This window comes from Dipteris shenzhenensis, chromosome 30, assembly GCF_047967505.1.
Source record: "Dipteris shenzhenensis isolate YYH24624 ecotype China chromosome 30, Dip_SZ_1.0, whole genome shotgun sequence".
NCBI lineage: Eukaryota > Viridiplantae > Streptophyta > Polypodiopsida > Gleicheniales > Dipteridaceae > Dipteris > Dipteris shenzhenensis.
In genome coordinates, this window is record NC_141625.1 from 22,045,563 (window position 1) to 22,060,442 (window position 14,880).

The 14,880-nt window shown below is 44.3% G+C and overlaps 1 protein-coding gene across 1 annotated transcript in view; it reads left to right on the top strand.

Annotated features, from left to right (window-relative positions):
• The first annotated feature begins 4,665 nt into the window (after positions 1-4,665).
• LOC147881844 (uncharacterized) overlaps positions 4,666-14,880 on the top strand; it is a 123,236-nt gene continuing 113,021 nt past the window's right edge. Inside the window, exon 1 of the mRNA XM_087401258.1 lies at positions 4,666-4,904. Within this exon, the coding sequence (XP_087257384.1) occupies positions 4,818-4,904 (87 nt within the window). The 5' untranslated portion in view covers positions 4,666-4,817. The remainder of the gene's footprint in view (positions 4,905-14,880) is intronic.

Here is a 14,880-nt window from a genome sequence, read left to right on the forward strand (position 1 = left end):
GATCTAAGGTTGATCTAAGGGCAACAATTTTTTTAATGCCTCTTTCCAAAGTTCTATTGGACTAGTCAACCCTGTGGTTGGTTAAGTTTATCTATAGGTCCTTTCCCTTGTTGGTCCCTTAAAAGGGAGCTGAAGGTTTTTGCCATTTATGTTGTTAATATTTTCCTTCATTCCTTGGGCTTTAATGGCTCAAGCACTTTTCATTTTCAAGTGTTTTCAAGCATGGCAAACATGTGTTCAAAATCTCTTGATGAAGAAGAGGTTATTGTCATGTATCTTTAGGAGAATAACTAAGAGAAAAAGTGTAAAAGAGGAGGAGCATGCTCACACTAATCTTTTGCTTCCCTTGGATGATTGACTTGCCAATCATTTTGATGAGCCCTCAAAGGTAGGCATGGATGTAAGCACGTCACATGGCAACCAAGTTGGAATCCTCCAATTGCAAGACGAGTGTGCATCTAGCAAGAGAGGACATTGAAACATCTTATACTTTTTTAAACATTTCACAAGACAATGTGCATGGACTGCTCTAGTGGGAACAGAAGAGTGTATGCACATAACATTGGTAACTTGTCAAAGTATTATTGATAAGTACTTAACGAGACAAATGATTGAATGTATGTCTTGTAACTTTTGTAGTTGAATATAACTATTTTGGTGGGAAACCCAAAGAAAAGCAAACACCAACTCCTAAAGCTAGATTTGATAGTCATACTTCATGCCAAAAGAGATGATGCTAGACATATTGTATGCACTCAAGAGAAGAGGGTTATGAAGAGATTTAGTTGATTGGATGAGTGTTGATTAGAAAGGTGATGTTTGGATAAGTAAGATGGATAGTATGAGAAAGCCACATGTGTTCATATACTCTTCCCTATATATTGAGTCACTATCTAATGGAAACATATCTCTCATTGTGTTGACTACATTAACTATCCTCTCCCACAACATGATGCTCCACCTTTATCCTCCATGAGTCTCTCTCTCTCTCTCTCTCTCTCTCTCTCTCTCTCTCTCCCCCATCATGTTTTATTACATGGTATCAGAGCAAGGTTTGATAATGTACCTACTTCTCTACATATGTTAGTGCATATTGCTAATCAATTTCATGTGAAGGTCATTGCTTAGCTTGTTCTCCGCTCTGATCAAAGGTTTGGCTATGGTGCCTACAATCGTCCTAATTCCCAATCTATTTTAATTTCTACAACTCATTGATAGCCCACCATTTTCTAGATCTAGCTATTGGCTATGAACATGCTATATCTCAACAAACAAGTGAGATATCTTTGGCAAAACCCAAGGTTGGTGGATTGAGGATCCACTTATGTCGAGAGCATACAAGCCTTCGTGGTTTCAAGCAGAATTGGCTAAACAAGATAGGTTGCCAAAGATGTCACAACTGTAGAGCGCTTCCAACTCAACTCCAAGCACATAGAGGTCACGACTCAACTCCAAGCACATAGAGGTCATGACTAAGGTCTATGGCTTGCTGACCCTAGCCTAGTAGATATGTGTGCATCCCATACCACAAACATCCTCTCTACAAGAGAGGCATTAGATTAGCTCATTAGCTTGCAATGCATATGGCCATGATCCCACAATCCAAGTACTAATCAACGAATGCCCATGGCCCAAGCCCTCATGCCAATATATAGCCTAGGCAATGGCTAAATATATCCTGAGTTCCTTTTGCCCCTTAGACGTCTAATCTGGCTATTATTTCTTAACCCTAGCCCTAGGTCCTCCCACCATAGGCTAACAGCCTCATCCTCTAGCCCTAGGGCAAGCTATTGGGGAAATTCATGATTAGCTAGGGATGTAACATTATATGGAAGGACTGTCAAAAAACTCCTTAAAGCACTTCTATTAGCATGTACCATGAAGAAGACAAAATACAACATAAATGGATGCATCATACACTTGCCAATGCACATTGCCTAAACACATTACAACACTATACTCATAGCTATAATTAATAGTGTTTGATGAAATCATTCTAGTCGATGCATCCACAATGGACTTTGCATATAAGAGAGAGTGTATAATTAAACATAATCACAATATGTTTTCGCAAAAATTAATATTAGCTCATGTGGCGACTTCTTCCAACCAAAGCTTGTCAAAGCCATGTAGACTGTTAGCACAAATGAGGTACATTAAAAAGCATAGCCAATACCTACTAGCTATCCACACCCAAATGTTTACGAATCCCAACTAAAGCTCACTAAAAAGACCACCCATTTGTAGAGGCACTTAATGCATTTAGTATACGTACACACACAATGAATAGATTACATGAATACAAGCTGCTCCAAAAAAGTGCCAATCGATCAAGCTTTCACACGTCTTTTCTTCATAAATGACTGAACAAACAAATGTAAAGTGCATGCCTATTAGTCAAAGGAACATAATATCATAAAAGCACGTCTTTTCTTATGTAAAGTGCATGCCTATTAGTCAAGGGAAAATAATATCATAAAAGCACTAGATCACTTTACAGGAAATTCATACCCTTTATAAAAAATACTAAACAATTGAAGACTTATTGATGGCTTGCACACAATAATTAGAATGAAAGAAGGAATGTTGATGGAAATATGATGCAAAAATATTAGCCGATTAGATGTCTTGGTTCCTGGAGCACGGTCTCATAGAATAATCAAAACATCATACATAGTAAAAAGCATTGAAATACAAACAAAGTACGCAAATAGACACGAACACTTATACCTCCTCCTAGAACCACTTATATGTAGTAGACAAGGACGTCCATAATAAGATGAATGACTTAGACATACAACATGATGCGCATCCATCACAGTAGTCTTATAACTCATAGAACCACTTACTCATAAATACTTTACAAAGATATCAAAGCCAAGTGGATTTTAAACAAATATGAGGATAGATTGGAAAGCATGGCCAATCCCTACTAGCTATCCACACCCAAATGTTATGAATCCTAGCAACAATTCACCGAAAGACCATGCATTTGTAAAGGGGATTAATGCATTTGGAATACACCAGAAGATGATTTGAGACTATTGTTTAGATCTCAACTAATGACATCCCATCACACTTATCAACACATACCAACCTCCAACAACAAATCTCAAAACGTTTATTGCCTTCATGAACAACATTTTAAAAAACTCGAATAAACATTCTAGCATAGTGTTAATGCGAGATCTCAACATTCTAGCATAGTGCTAGTGCGAGATCTCAACATTAATATCCTACAACAAACATCATGGTCCACAACTCTCTGAAATATCTGCCAACAAAAAAAAGAAGAGTCTATAAGTCTTCAAAATATCATGACCGAATTTACGTTTATAATATATCACTCCCAAATCAATTGAGTGTGGATGAATATTGAAAATAATAATCCCACATAATTCCACATAGGTCTGTTGGAATAATGATGCATTATATTCACATGCATATAGAATAAGAGAGCAAATGTGCTGGGAAGCATTGCCTCAGTTGCTTATTGTACAAGAGAGGGGGGGGGAGGGGGGGGCTTGAGAGGGGTCTATAGTGAAGGCTAATGGAAGAGAGAGCTCAAAGTCGTTGGTCTAATTGCCATTGGAAGTGCTGATAAGGGTGGTTATGCACTGGCTTTGAGCCCGCCTGCCTGCATAGAAAATCACATGCAGTGAGCCAAGTGGAGTGCCTTGATTGGGCGCACGATTTTTACAGTCCGCCCAAGCTTGGGGGAACATAGGACCTACCACACAACACAAAACATGACCGCAAAGCCATGGCCCACCTGCCATAAATATGGCAAATTTGGGCGAGAGGGTTTAGGTGTGTAAGAGGTAGTCCCTATATCCCCCTAGAGTAGCTTCGCAGGGGGGTTTGCATTTAATGGGGTAGTCCCCATAGCATGGCTTCAAGTTGCCCTGCACTGTCTTCTGAAGACAATGCCTCAGGCACCCCCCACACCTATATTAGATGCAAACCTCCTACAACCAGTTTTGAAAGTGGGCTAGAAAGTCTACTGCCTCTGCAGTGAGGGTTTCAAGAGTCACAACCAATTTTTGCAGATTGGGTGTTGCCCTCTCCTTACACTTTTTTAAAAAAGTGTCCCTCCAGTTATTTGAGGCCAAGTTTTACACTTTCTAATATGAGTGACATCTCTCTCTCTCTTCCCAAATGAACTCGTCTCTCTCTCTCTCTCTCTCTCTCCATCTCTCTTCCCAAATCAACTCATGCCTCTAAGGGCAGTGCTCATGAGTTGCTATCATTCAGCTTGTTACTTGGCCAGCGCTAGAGCGTTTTATGAAACTCTAAAATCCTAAGAAGCTATGTGGCACATTCTAAGCCGTTAGATCAATTGCATATTATTAGCTTCTTCTTGCGAAGCCATGTGGCACATTCGAACGTGTATGATCAGCTGGCCGATGAATAACTTCTTAGCGGCAGGCCAAATCTAGGTTCCAAACAAGGAGGGATGATCCCACACGCGCCTATAAAACGACGACCAACCGAGGGCCGTGCAAGGGGTGACGAAGAGAGAACCAATGAAAAATGAGGGGGGGGTGACACGTGTGAGCAAAGGAGAGTCCTAGGAGCCCCTTATATATATATGGCGCCCAAGACCCTCATTCTTCTGCTACTTCTTCGGTATCATCGTCCCCAACCCTCCTCTTCTCATCTCCTATCTTTCATCTTCCATTGTTTCTCACCTCTTATGCTTCTCTCTCCCTCCTTCCTTCCCCCCCTTTTCCGTCCTGGCTCCCCGCTTCCTTTGCTTCCACCCCTCCTCTCGCCCCCGCCGCCGCCGCTCTCGCAGTACCCGCTCGCGTTTTACAATGTCAAATGGCACGCTTTACCATTCCAAGTCCAGGCGGAAATCTTGGCCTGCCAGTGACTATGTCTCTGAGTCCACGCTCGAGCTGGTATTCGCCTTACCCAATTTTCAGCCTCAGCATAGAATTGGTTACTACCTTGCTCAATCACACTTGGGCGCAGTTAGTTTCACAGTAATAAAATTTCAGGACCCGTAGTTCTCGTGCTAAGGCTCTGATCGGCGAAGGAGTGGATTGCATTGGTTAGAGTGGTCTATGTTTTCTGTCTCTTAATTTTCGTGCATGCTTGATGTATTTCGTTCGCTACTTTAGTCTTTCTTCTACATATGAAAAACAACTTTGATGCATATGGAAAAGCACGGAAGCTATAGTCGAGACCCTTTTTCATCGTTCACCGTTCCCCGATGAACTGTGGCGTCCTCGTGGGGACGACATTTTTTAGAAAGAGGCACGCCCGTCAAGCTAGTTGTTGTCATGTGTATGTTCGCACATCTGACTTTTGTGGGGTTCACCTCGGTGCCATAAAAGCCACAGATTTTGCCCATGTATGAGCTTCTGTCATAAAATCACAATCCGGCTGGTTTTGGCATAATGGTAATGCAACCTCAACATGTCAAGGACATCATTCGTGATACTTTTGCCAGCTTGAGGATGCCATTAATCAAGCAGCCCAAAATGAATAGACGAGCCTGTAGAATGCTAGTAATCAATGACTGAAATGTGACACAAGGCATTTTACTTCAAACTCCTACAACTTGTCTTCTGCTGATACCTTCTATGCTACCGACCTGATTGTGAAGTACCCAGCTCATTTCGTCTACTATATGGTTAATACTTGGGAATTTTGGATTGTATGGTGCTCTGCAGAAACCATGTTTATTTTTGTCAAGAACCATTACAAAAGAGAACTCTGATGTATTAGGAGAAAAAATTCTTCTTGGCTGCAAGACCATGGCATGATCCACATCTTGCTTAGAGGGTAATTGCTGAGACAGATCTGCATATCTGCGTGAGGGGTGCTGTCATTGCCTTTGATAACTTAAGTGCAAAAGGTTATTTAGCAATGCCTTGGTACAAGTAGGGCGATTTGACACTGGAGTGCCATTGATTTGCCTTATGTAATCTCTTCTTCGTTGATGTTATTCCAGTTGTGGAAAATGGAGAGCCACAACTTACGCCAACATTGCTGAAGCCGGCAAGCTCCCTTTTGCCATACCACACTTGCAAGCAGACGCTCATTGATGGTGGGAAATGCAAAAGGTGGAAGTGAAAATGTTCTTAATAGGATCAGTTCCGTTTATGCCTCCAAGTGGCATATATTGGCAGTGTGTTTTGTAATGACCTGATAGCAGTATCAAACTCCTAGAGCAATATTTTGTAAGTTATGCTCACTTTCTTGGTCATATATTCCACAAATTCCAATCAATTGGGTGTGCTCCAAAGGGTGCTTGCATGAAGAGGTGTGCTACCTCTTGAGAAGGGTGCAACCCTTTATGAGAGGGTACATTTACAACGTTACAAATAGAAGTGTCTTCTTCATAACTGTATGCCTCTTTTTTTCAAAAGTTGTAGTTCTTATTAGTACACGCATTAAACAATAATGGCTTCAGCACGATGACTGTCATAGTAGATATCTTTGACCAATATCAAGATCTACTAGTAGTTTCCATGGCTCAGCTTCACAGCTAGAAGTACCAACTGTAGATTGCTTTTTGTTGAACCAAGAAATGCATGAAGCTCCAAGCGTAAAATACTTGCCACTATGTCACACTCTATAGAGGTCCAGCCTATCCCGGCTCTACTCATTGGGAACTGTTACAGCCGAGGTGTCACTCTTGATATGGCCCACTGGATATAGAGATCACAAAGGCCACGCCCCCCACCACAGCAAGAGATGATGCAACAGAGATACAAGATATCTTCAAATCCTATAGGAGGACTGCCATGGCACCAGGATCATAGTTGATAGTCGATCACAGCTCCTACTCTCTCTCAGGGTCTCTGACTTCCCTGAGTTTCTTATTATGGCACTCAGCAAGGGTCCTAGTGTGCCCTTGCCTCAGCCCATAGAGGCTTGTAGTTACTTTTTTGATTGTACTGTGTCTCATAGGTTTGTGAGGCCTCCCGAAGATGTTAGCTCCTCTTGACTTTGGGGATTGATGTTGTGGCAATACCAAAAAGGCTGTTGACTCACGGGTAGAGTTCCCTCTCTCCTTGAGCTGTTGACTCAATGGTGGGGTTCAGCCCAGCCTGAGATAATTATGGGGCGTCATTTATTTCTTTCTAGAGGTGAGCTGGCTTGAACTAAGCTCTGGTAACATCTGCAAAGGATTGTGTTCTCCTATCGTATTCTTTTGCTTTAATGGAGAAATAGCCCTGGCTTCCGGTTGGACTGCTTCTATTTAGGAGCTTTTTCGTCCCTTGTTTCCAGCAGGTGCTGCAAGGTGAGAGTGTGTCATGTGCACGGATTGGTATCTGACGTGTACTAGGTACACAGGACTAGCTCAGGTAGCCTGGGGAGGCTTAGAGCTAGGCAGGCTTGATTCTCGGGTTGAGTGGCAAGGGTACGAACTATTTATAGGTCTTCGCTATTTTTGGCGCTCGGGGCCCGAGTCTATAAAAGGGGCCCAGGGGGTTCAGTTCTCAGTGTGCAGTTGGGAGCAAGTTTCGTTCCCAGGTGCCAGGTCTGTTCCTGGATTGAGTCGCGGACACGCGCCTGCATCTTAGCGTAGCCCAAGGCCCAGTGGCAGATCCAGGGCTTCACAGCACCACCTGGTGGTATGGGACACCAGGCTGGTTTGGATCTGATTGGGAGTTCGTGCCAGTAGCTCAGCTCGTGGCTCGGAGGGGACATCTCCTGATTCGGGATCACATCCCGTAGATGTCATGGTTGAGTGGTGAGCAGCCTGCTCAGTTCTCACGTGGTGTGTGTTTGTTTTGCATATCAGAGGTTTTAGGAGTGCTGGGATGTGTCAGTTGGTATCAGAGCCAGCTCCCGAGGTAGGAATTTCTGATGCGAGAATTTTTGACGAAATCTTTCTCCAGGTATGCCCTAAAATTCGAAATTTGTTGCTGCAAATTCTACTGGGTTCCTGGGGTAGCAGGGGTGGGCTGGATGTAGGGAAAAGGTAGGAGAAAGAAGGAGAGAGTTTCGAAATTCCTGAAGGGTGCTGAGAGAGAAGGATGCAGGTAGCAGAGAGAGAGCAGAGAAGAAGGAAAGAGAGGCGAGGTGACTGACGGGGCTGGGGTGGAGGTTGAGATGGTGCGCCATGGCTGGTACGGATTTTCGGCCAGGGCAGGGAGAGGCGCGATGTGCAGGAACAGGGTGCGGCCACCCTGCAAGAGGGTTGCTTTTTTCGAAAAAGCATCACCCTCCAAAGCTGGGAGGGTGAGCCTTTTTTGGAAGCAGGGCTTCCTAATTAGGCTGCCCTGTTCCCTATATAGATGGGCAGGGTTCCAGCCCCAGCCATAGCCTTGCAAACAGCCCTCGCTGCGCCATCGAGTTGCGGGACAGCCTGTGCCAGGCAGCCGTACAGCTGCGTCATCAGCCACCGTAGCCTGCGTCAGCCGCCGTACGAATCGCGTCAGCAGCCGTACGGATCGCATCAGCAGCCGTACAGCCACGTCAGCCGTTCGTACAACTGCGTCACCCGTACGGTCAGCAGGAGGGTACCGTACAGTACGGATTGCTGCAAGATTCCATACGCTGCAGCCGGCATCGAGTTCAGCCGGATTCCGGGATTTTTGTGCCTCCGGTTCGCGAGTTTTCAGCATCTCCTTCCGTCAGCATCTCTTGGGACGGTTTTCCTCTGCTCCATTCTCCTTTGCGCTTCGATTCAGTCAGTTATTTCTCTCAGTTTATATTCAAATCAGATTTCAGTTATGTCTGATTCTGCAAATCCTGAGTTCACCATGGGAGAGCAAGATTTGGATTACACTCCTGTGGGAGAGGAGGATCAGGGTCTTTATGATGACCTGATTACGAAAAAGGCCTTCAGTGAATTCACCACTACTCTGGATGGAAAATTCGAGCAGGTTAATGCGAATCAAACGGGGTTGACACAGCAACTCCAAGGGATTCAAGCGACTCTCACTCTTCTGGCTAGCATTGTGCAGGCACTCACGCATGTGGATGCCATGGCTTCAGTGCTAGGCCCGAATATAACTCCAGACCCTTTTCCGGGAGATCAAAAGTCTCGAACGAAGGAGGTAGTTGACACTTGGTTACACAAGTGGCAGGTACACTTTCAGTTCCACCCATACCCAGATGATAAGAAAATCCAGCTTGCAGCCGGGTTCATGTCAGGTAAAGCGTTGCTATGGTGGAAGGAACTCCAGCCTAAGCCAGATACATGGACAGATTTCGAAGGGATCTTCAGGAAGGAGTTCCTGAAGAAGGAGGACGATTATGATATCGTTGGCAAAGAATGGTAAAGCCCGTTTCCTTCGTACTTTGAGGCTCAAGAAAGAAGGACGTTGCTTCTATTGCGAGGAGCGGGGCCACACCAAGAATGAGTGTCCAAAGCGCAAGAATCAAAAGTTAGTGCTTGGACTGAAGCTTCAGGCGGGTCCACGTACCACAGCCAAGGGAGCGAACCAAGTCTCGATGACAGGTATTTCTGTAAATGTCATTACCTGCCCACTCTCTTGTAATTGCACTTTCAATACTTCGTTGTTTGGTTCTTATGATCTTTTCCGAGTTTATGGAGAAGTTAGGGACCAATAGGTTCACATTCTCTTTGATCCGGGCAGCTCTCACAATTTTGTTAATTACAAATTTGTGCAAAAGATGGGGCTGTCCACAGTACCTAGCGACCACACCTATGAGGTGCAGCTTCCAGCCGGGAAGCAGTTTTGGGATCGCAAGGTTGAAGCGCTTCCTATCCGGATTCAAGCCTACACAGGGGTTCTTACGTGTTATGTTATGCACCTGGAGCATGTAGACTTGTTGATCGGAATAGAGTGGTTTAAAACCCACAATATTCAGATGGGATGGACGGAGCATACACTTTCTTTTGTACATAAGGACACCCGATTTTGTATTCAGTGTGATAAAATTCCCTCTTCTCAGGGACCTATTGTATCTGCGATGCAGCTTCGGAATATATTAAACACTTCTCATTATGATGTTTATCAGTGTGTTTTGATTCCGCTTTCTTCATTTGTTGTTTCTGTAATTAACAAGAATGATTTAAGTGTGTTTGAACACCGTGAATTGAGAATGTTGTTAGATAGTTTTAAGGATGTATTCCCTGCTCAACTGCCGGAAGGTTTACCTCCAGAACGGGCAGTAGATCATCGCATAGACTTAGTCCCAGGGGCTCAACCTATTAGTGTACCACCTTATAGGATGAGCCAGGTAGAGGAGGATGAGTTAGCTTTACAGCTTCAGGATTACCAGAATATGGGCTATATACGCCCAAGTAAATCACCTTGGGATGCACCTGTCCTCTTAAGAAAGAAGAAAGATTCTACCTGGAGAATGTGTATAGATTATAAACGATTAAATAAAGTGACAATTAAGAATCGATACCCTCTACCTCGTTCCGATGATTTGATAGACCGTTTGGCCGGAGCGAAGTATTTCACTAAGATTGATTTGCGTACGAGTTATCACGAAATCCGTATCTATGCTAAACACATAGATAGAACCGCATTTCGAACTAGGTATGGTCATTACGAGTTTCTTGTATTACCTTTTGGTTTGACCAATGCTCCTGCTACTTTTCAGCAGATGATGAACGATTTGTTCAGGGATTTTCTGGGCAAATTTATTGTAGTGTTCTTAGATGACATCTTGGTATATAGTCGAACGCTTGAGGATCACATAGGACACCTCCGGATTGTCTTAGTTATTCTAAGACAGCATAAGCTCTATGCCAAGATGAGTAAATGTGACTTCTTTATGAAGGAGATCATTTACTTAGGACACAAGATTTCTTCTGAAGGTATTAGCATTGATCTGGATCGTATCCAGAAGGTTTTAGAATGGCCTATCCCTCAGACTGTGAAACAACTTCGTTCTTTGCTAGGATTTACGGTATTTCTTCGGAAGTCTGTGCGTGATTATTCACATATCACGGCACCATTGACAAACATATTGAAAGGTCGTGGACGCAGGTCTACCCAGCTGATCTCTTGGAATGATGCAATGAACAAGGCTTTTGAAACCTTGAAGTTTTCTATCAAGGAAGCACCCGTTCTTGCATTACCCGATCCTACCCAGCCTTATGTTTTAGAGGCCGATGCGAGTGATTATGTGATTGGGGCCGCTCTATTCCAAGAGGGCAGACCTGTAGCTTTCGAGAGTAAGAAGCTTTATCTGAACCCCAGTCTCATAAAATAGTCCATAGTGTGGACTTCACATACCTGAGTATGCATCTAGCTGCATCCAAATGCCACTCAATATCGTTGGCCCACACTTGAGAAGGAACTTTATGCTGTAGTGTATGCTCTTAAGGTTTGGAGACACTACTTGTATGGTTCAAAGTTCCTTGTATTGAAGTCGATCATCAGTCAATTAAGTATGTGTGTGATTGATCAGAAATGAGGGGAAGGAAAGCTAGATGGGCAGAATTAATGCAAGATTTTGATTTTGAAATATGTTATCGTAAGGGTTCGTTGAATAGTGTGGCGGATGCCTTAAGTCGAGTTAAGTTTGTAAATGCTCTGTCATTTACGGAAATATCCTCAGACCTATTTCAATCCTTGAGAGGGCTATACGCAACTGATAGTCATTTCAGTTCTTATTGGCAGAGAGTCCAGGATGGGAGCTCCATGATTGACCAGGACTCAGGGATTGTGCCACCTATGGTACAGGCAGCGGGAGGTCAGTGGATGATTAGGAACGGCTTGCTGTTCCGGAATGAAAAGATTTGTGTGCCAGATGTTCCGGACCTTAAATCTAAGATTCTCTGGGAGTGTCATGATGCTCCTAGTGCTGGACATCCGGGTATACATAGGACTCTGTCTCTTGTGAAGCATACCTTTTATTGGCCTAGGATGCGTGCATTTATTGAGAACTATGTAGTAGGTTGCCGAGTTTGTCAGGTTACTAAGGCAGAACGCCTTAGAAGCGCGGGTTTATTACAGCCATTACAGATTCCAGGTAATAAATGGGAAAGTATTTCCATGGATTTTATTACTGGTTTGCCTCGAACGCGCAAGGGTCATGACTCCATTTGGGTCATAGTCGACCGTTTGACAAAAATGGCTAGATTCTTACCTACTAGAACAACTATTTCAGCTGTTCAGCTGGCTCACGAGTTTGTGGACCACTTGTTTAAGCTGTATGGTTCGCCATCTGACGTAGTCAGTGACAGGGACTCAAAGTTTACAAGTAACTTTTGGACACTTGTATTTGAGAAGTTAGAAACTACTCTAAGTATGAGTTCCTCGGATCATGCACAATCCGATGGCAGTACAGAGAAGGTCAACCAGTTGGTTGAAGACATGCTTCGGGCATATGTATCTAAGAGACAGTCTTCATGGAAAGATTATCTACCTATGATAGAATTTGCTTACAACAGTGCAAAGCATTCTAGTACTGGTTACAGTCCTTTTATGCTTATGTACGGGTTTCAACCTAAGTCACCAGTTATGGTTGGATTAAAAGGAATTCAAAATGACGCTGCTAAGAACTTCTTGCTAGATATGCAGGAAATGTTGCAGTTTGCCAAGGAGTCTATTAGAAGTGCCCAAGATCGGGACAGATTTTATGCTAATAGACATCGTTTACCTAGAGAGTTCTCTGAAGGAACGATGGTATATTTGCGAATTCCGAAGGAATCCAAGAGCCTAAGTACTGGTTTGGTTCCGAAATTATCCCCCAGATACTGTGGCCCATTCAAGGTCATTAAAAGAATTGGACCTGTTGCATATCGACTAGAATTGCCTCCTGATGTTAAAGTACATCCAGTCTTTCATGTCAGTAGACTGAAAGAAGTATTGGGTGCAGATGATCAACTTGTTTCTCCTCACGAGATAATAGAAGTTACAGATTTGACTTTTATTCCCCACGAACCTGAGTGTATTCTTGAATTTCGTGATAGACAGATTCGCAATCGATCTATCACAGAATACAAGATCAAGTGGAAGGATCGTGTTGAGGAGGATGCAACATGGGAGACATTACAAAACCTCCAAAGAACATTCCCGGGTTTTTTAGCGAACTCAGGAGTGAGTTCTTAGAGGAGGGGGAGTATGTCATGTGCACGGATTGGTATTTGACGTGTACTAGGTACACAGGACTAGCTCAGGTAGCCTGGGGAGGCTTAGAGCTAGGCAGGCTTGATTCTCGGGTTGAGTGGCAAGGGTACGAACTATTTATAGGTCTTCGCTATTTTTGGCGCTCGGGGCCCGAGTCTATAAAAGGGGCCCAGGGGGTTCAGTTCTCAGTGTGCAGTTGGGAGCAAGTTTCGTTCCCAGGTGCCAGGTCTGTTCCTGGATTGAGTCGCGGACGCGCGCCTGCATCTTAGCGTAGCCCAAGGCCCAGTGGCAAATCCAGGGCTTCACAGCACCACCTGGTGGTATGGGACACCAGGCTGGTTTGGATCTGATTGGGAGTTCGTGCCAGTGGCTCAGCTCGTGGCTCGGAGGGGACATCTCCTAATTCGGGATCACATCCCGTAGATGTCATGGTTGGGTGGTGAGCAGCCTGCTCAGTTCTCACGTGGTGTGTGTTTATTTTGCAGATCAGAGATTTCAGGAGTGCTGGGATGTGTCAGAGTGGTCCGGGAGGGTTGATTCTCTTCCATGTGCAGCTTGCCATGAGCTGGCAGCTGAGAGGCATCATGAGGCAAGTTTTACTCTCTAGCAGTGCTGTTGTCGGCCCTCTTCAGGACACTAAGAAAGGCTTTAAAATCTGAGGACGGTCGGACATTGCAATCAAAATCAGTCACCATGCCTCCTGCTAGATGTAGTGTCTCGGTTGTGGCTGCCAGGAGTCAAGCCTCCTATGCTATCCACCCCATACCTCCTCTGGTAGTGGCTGCTGTCTGTTGTTTAGTAGTGAAGCTCTCTATGTTTAGCATTCATGGGTCGATATTGTCATTGCTTCTTTCACGAGGGCCATCTCTTCTGCAAAGGAGTTGCATTGACTGTCCTCCCAATGTACACAAGTGGTTCATCTTCGTTTAAGTTCATGTGTTGCAGCTTTTTGCTCAGGCTTCCATTTTAAGCAAGATTTTCAGTTGTACATTTATTTGGTAGACCCAGCTGCCACAACAGCTAGCATTTAGCCAAGCTAAGCTTATAAAGGAGCCCATCTAATTCCTACAATCATAATAGCTGTAATGCAAGAAATTAGATGATTCATTTGTTAGAAGCATACACATCCTGAATAGCAGCTAGAGGTAAATGCTTTGGGCGATCTTTTTTAACCAAGATGAATCAACAAACACAGGTTTGCATGGCTATTTTTGCATGTGTAACATGTAGGGACTTACTGTGTGGGAGCTAACTGAACGTGTGTACATGAGCATGAAGGACACCAGAGACCTTCCTAACTCCTGTACACTGCTTTGTTTATGATATATAAACGCTCTAAGTACTGACTGTACATGCCAATTGGCCTACAAGACTATCTGCGACTGTGGGAGAACAAGCTATGCTGCTACTGAAACACTACTGGAAACACCTCGAACTGCTGCTGCTGTCCAGAGCGCACCCTTGCTGCATGGATAATTTGCCATGGTTGCAGGGTGTAGGGAGCTGATTGCAGCAGGCTGGAGGGGCTGAACTGTGTGACTAGAGGCGGGAACTGCAGGTGCCAAATGTCAGAACTGAATGGGGAATGAGGGACTGAAAAGCCCCTTATATAGGCTGGAATTGGGTGACCTGGCAGGTGGTTTTGACTTCCTGACCAGGCTGAGTTAACCGACCGGCTGGTCAGTTGATTGACCTGCTTGGTCAGGTCATTTGACCCGACTTGGTCAGCCTTGGGGACTGACCCTGGTCGACCCAGTTGGCCTGCAAATGGGCTGCTGGAATGGCAAATCCTGTGAATATGCTGCGTTGGGATGCTGTGAGATGGTGACTGTGCAGCCAGGTGTCACTGCCACCTATG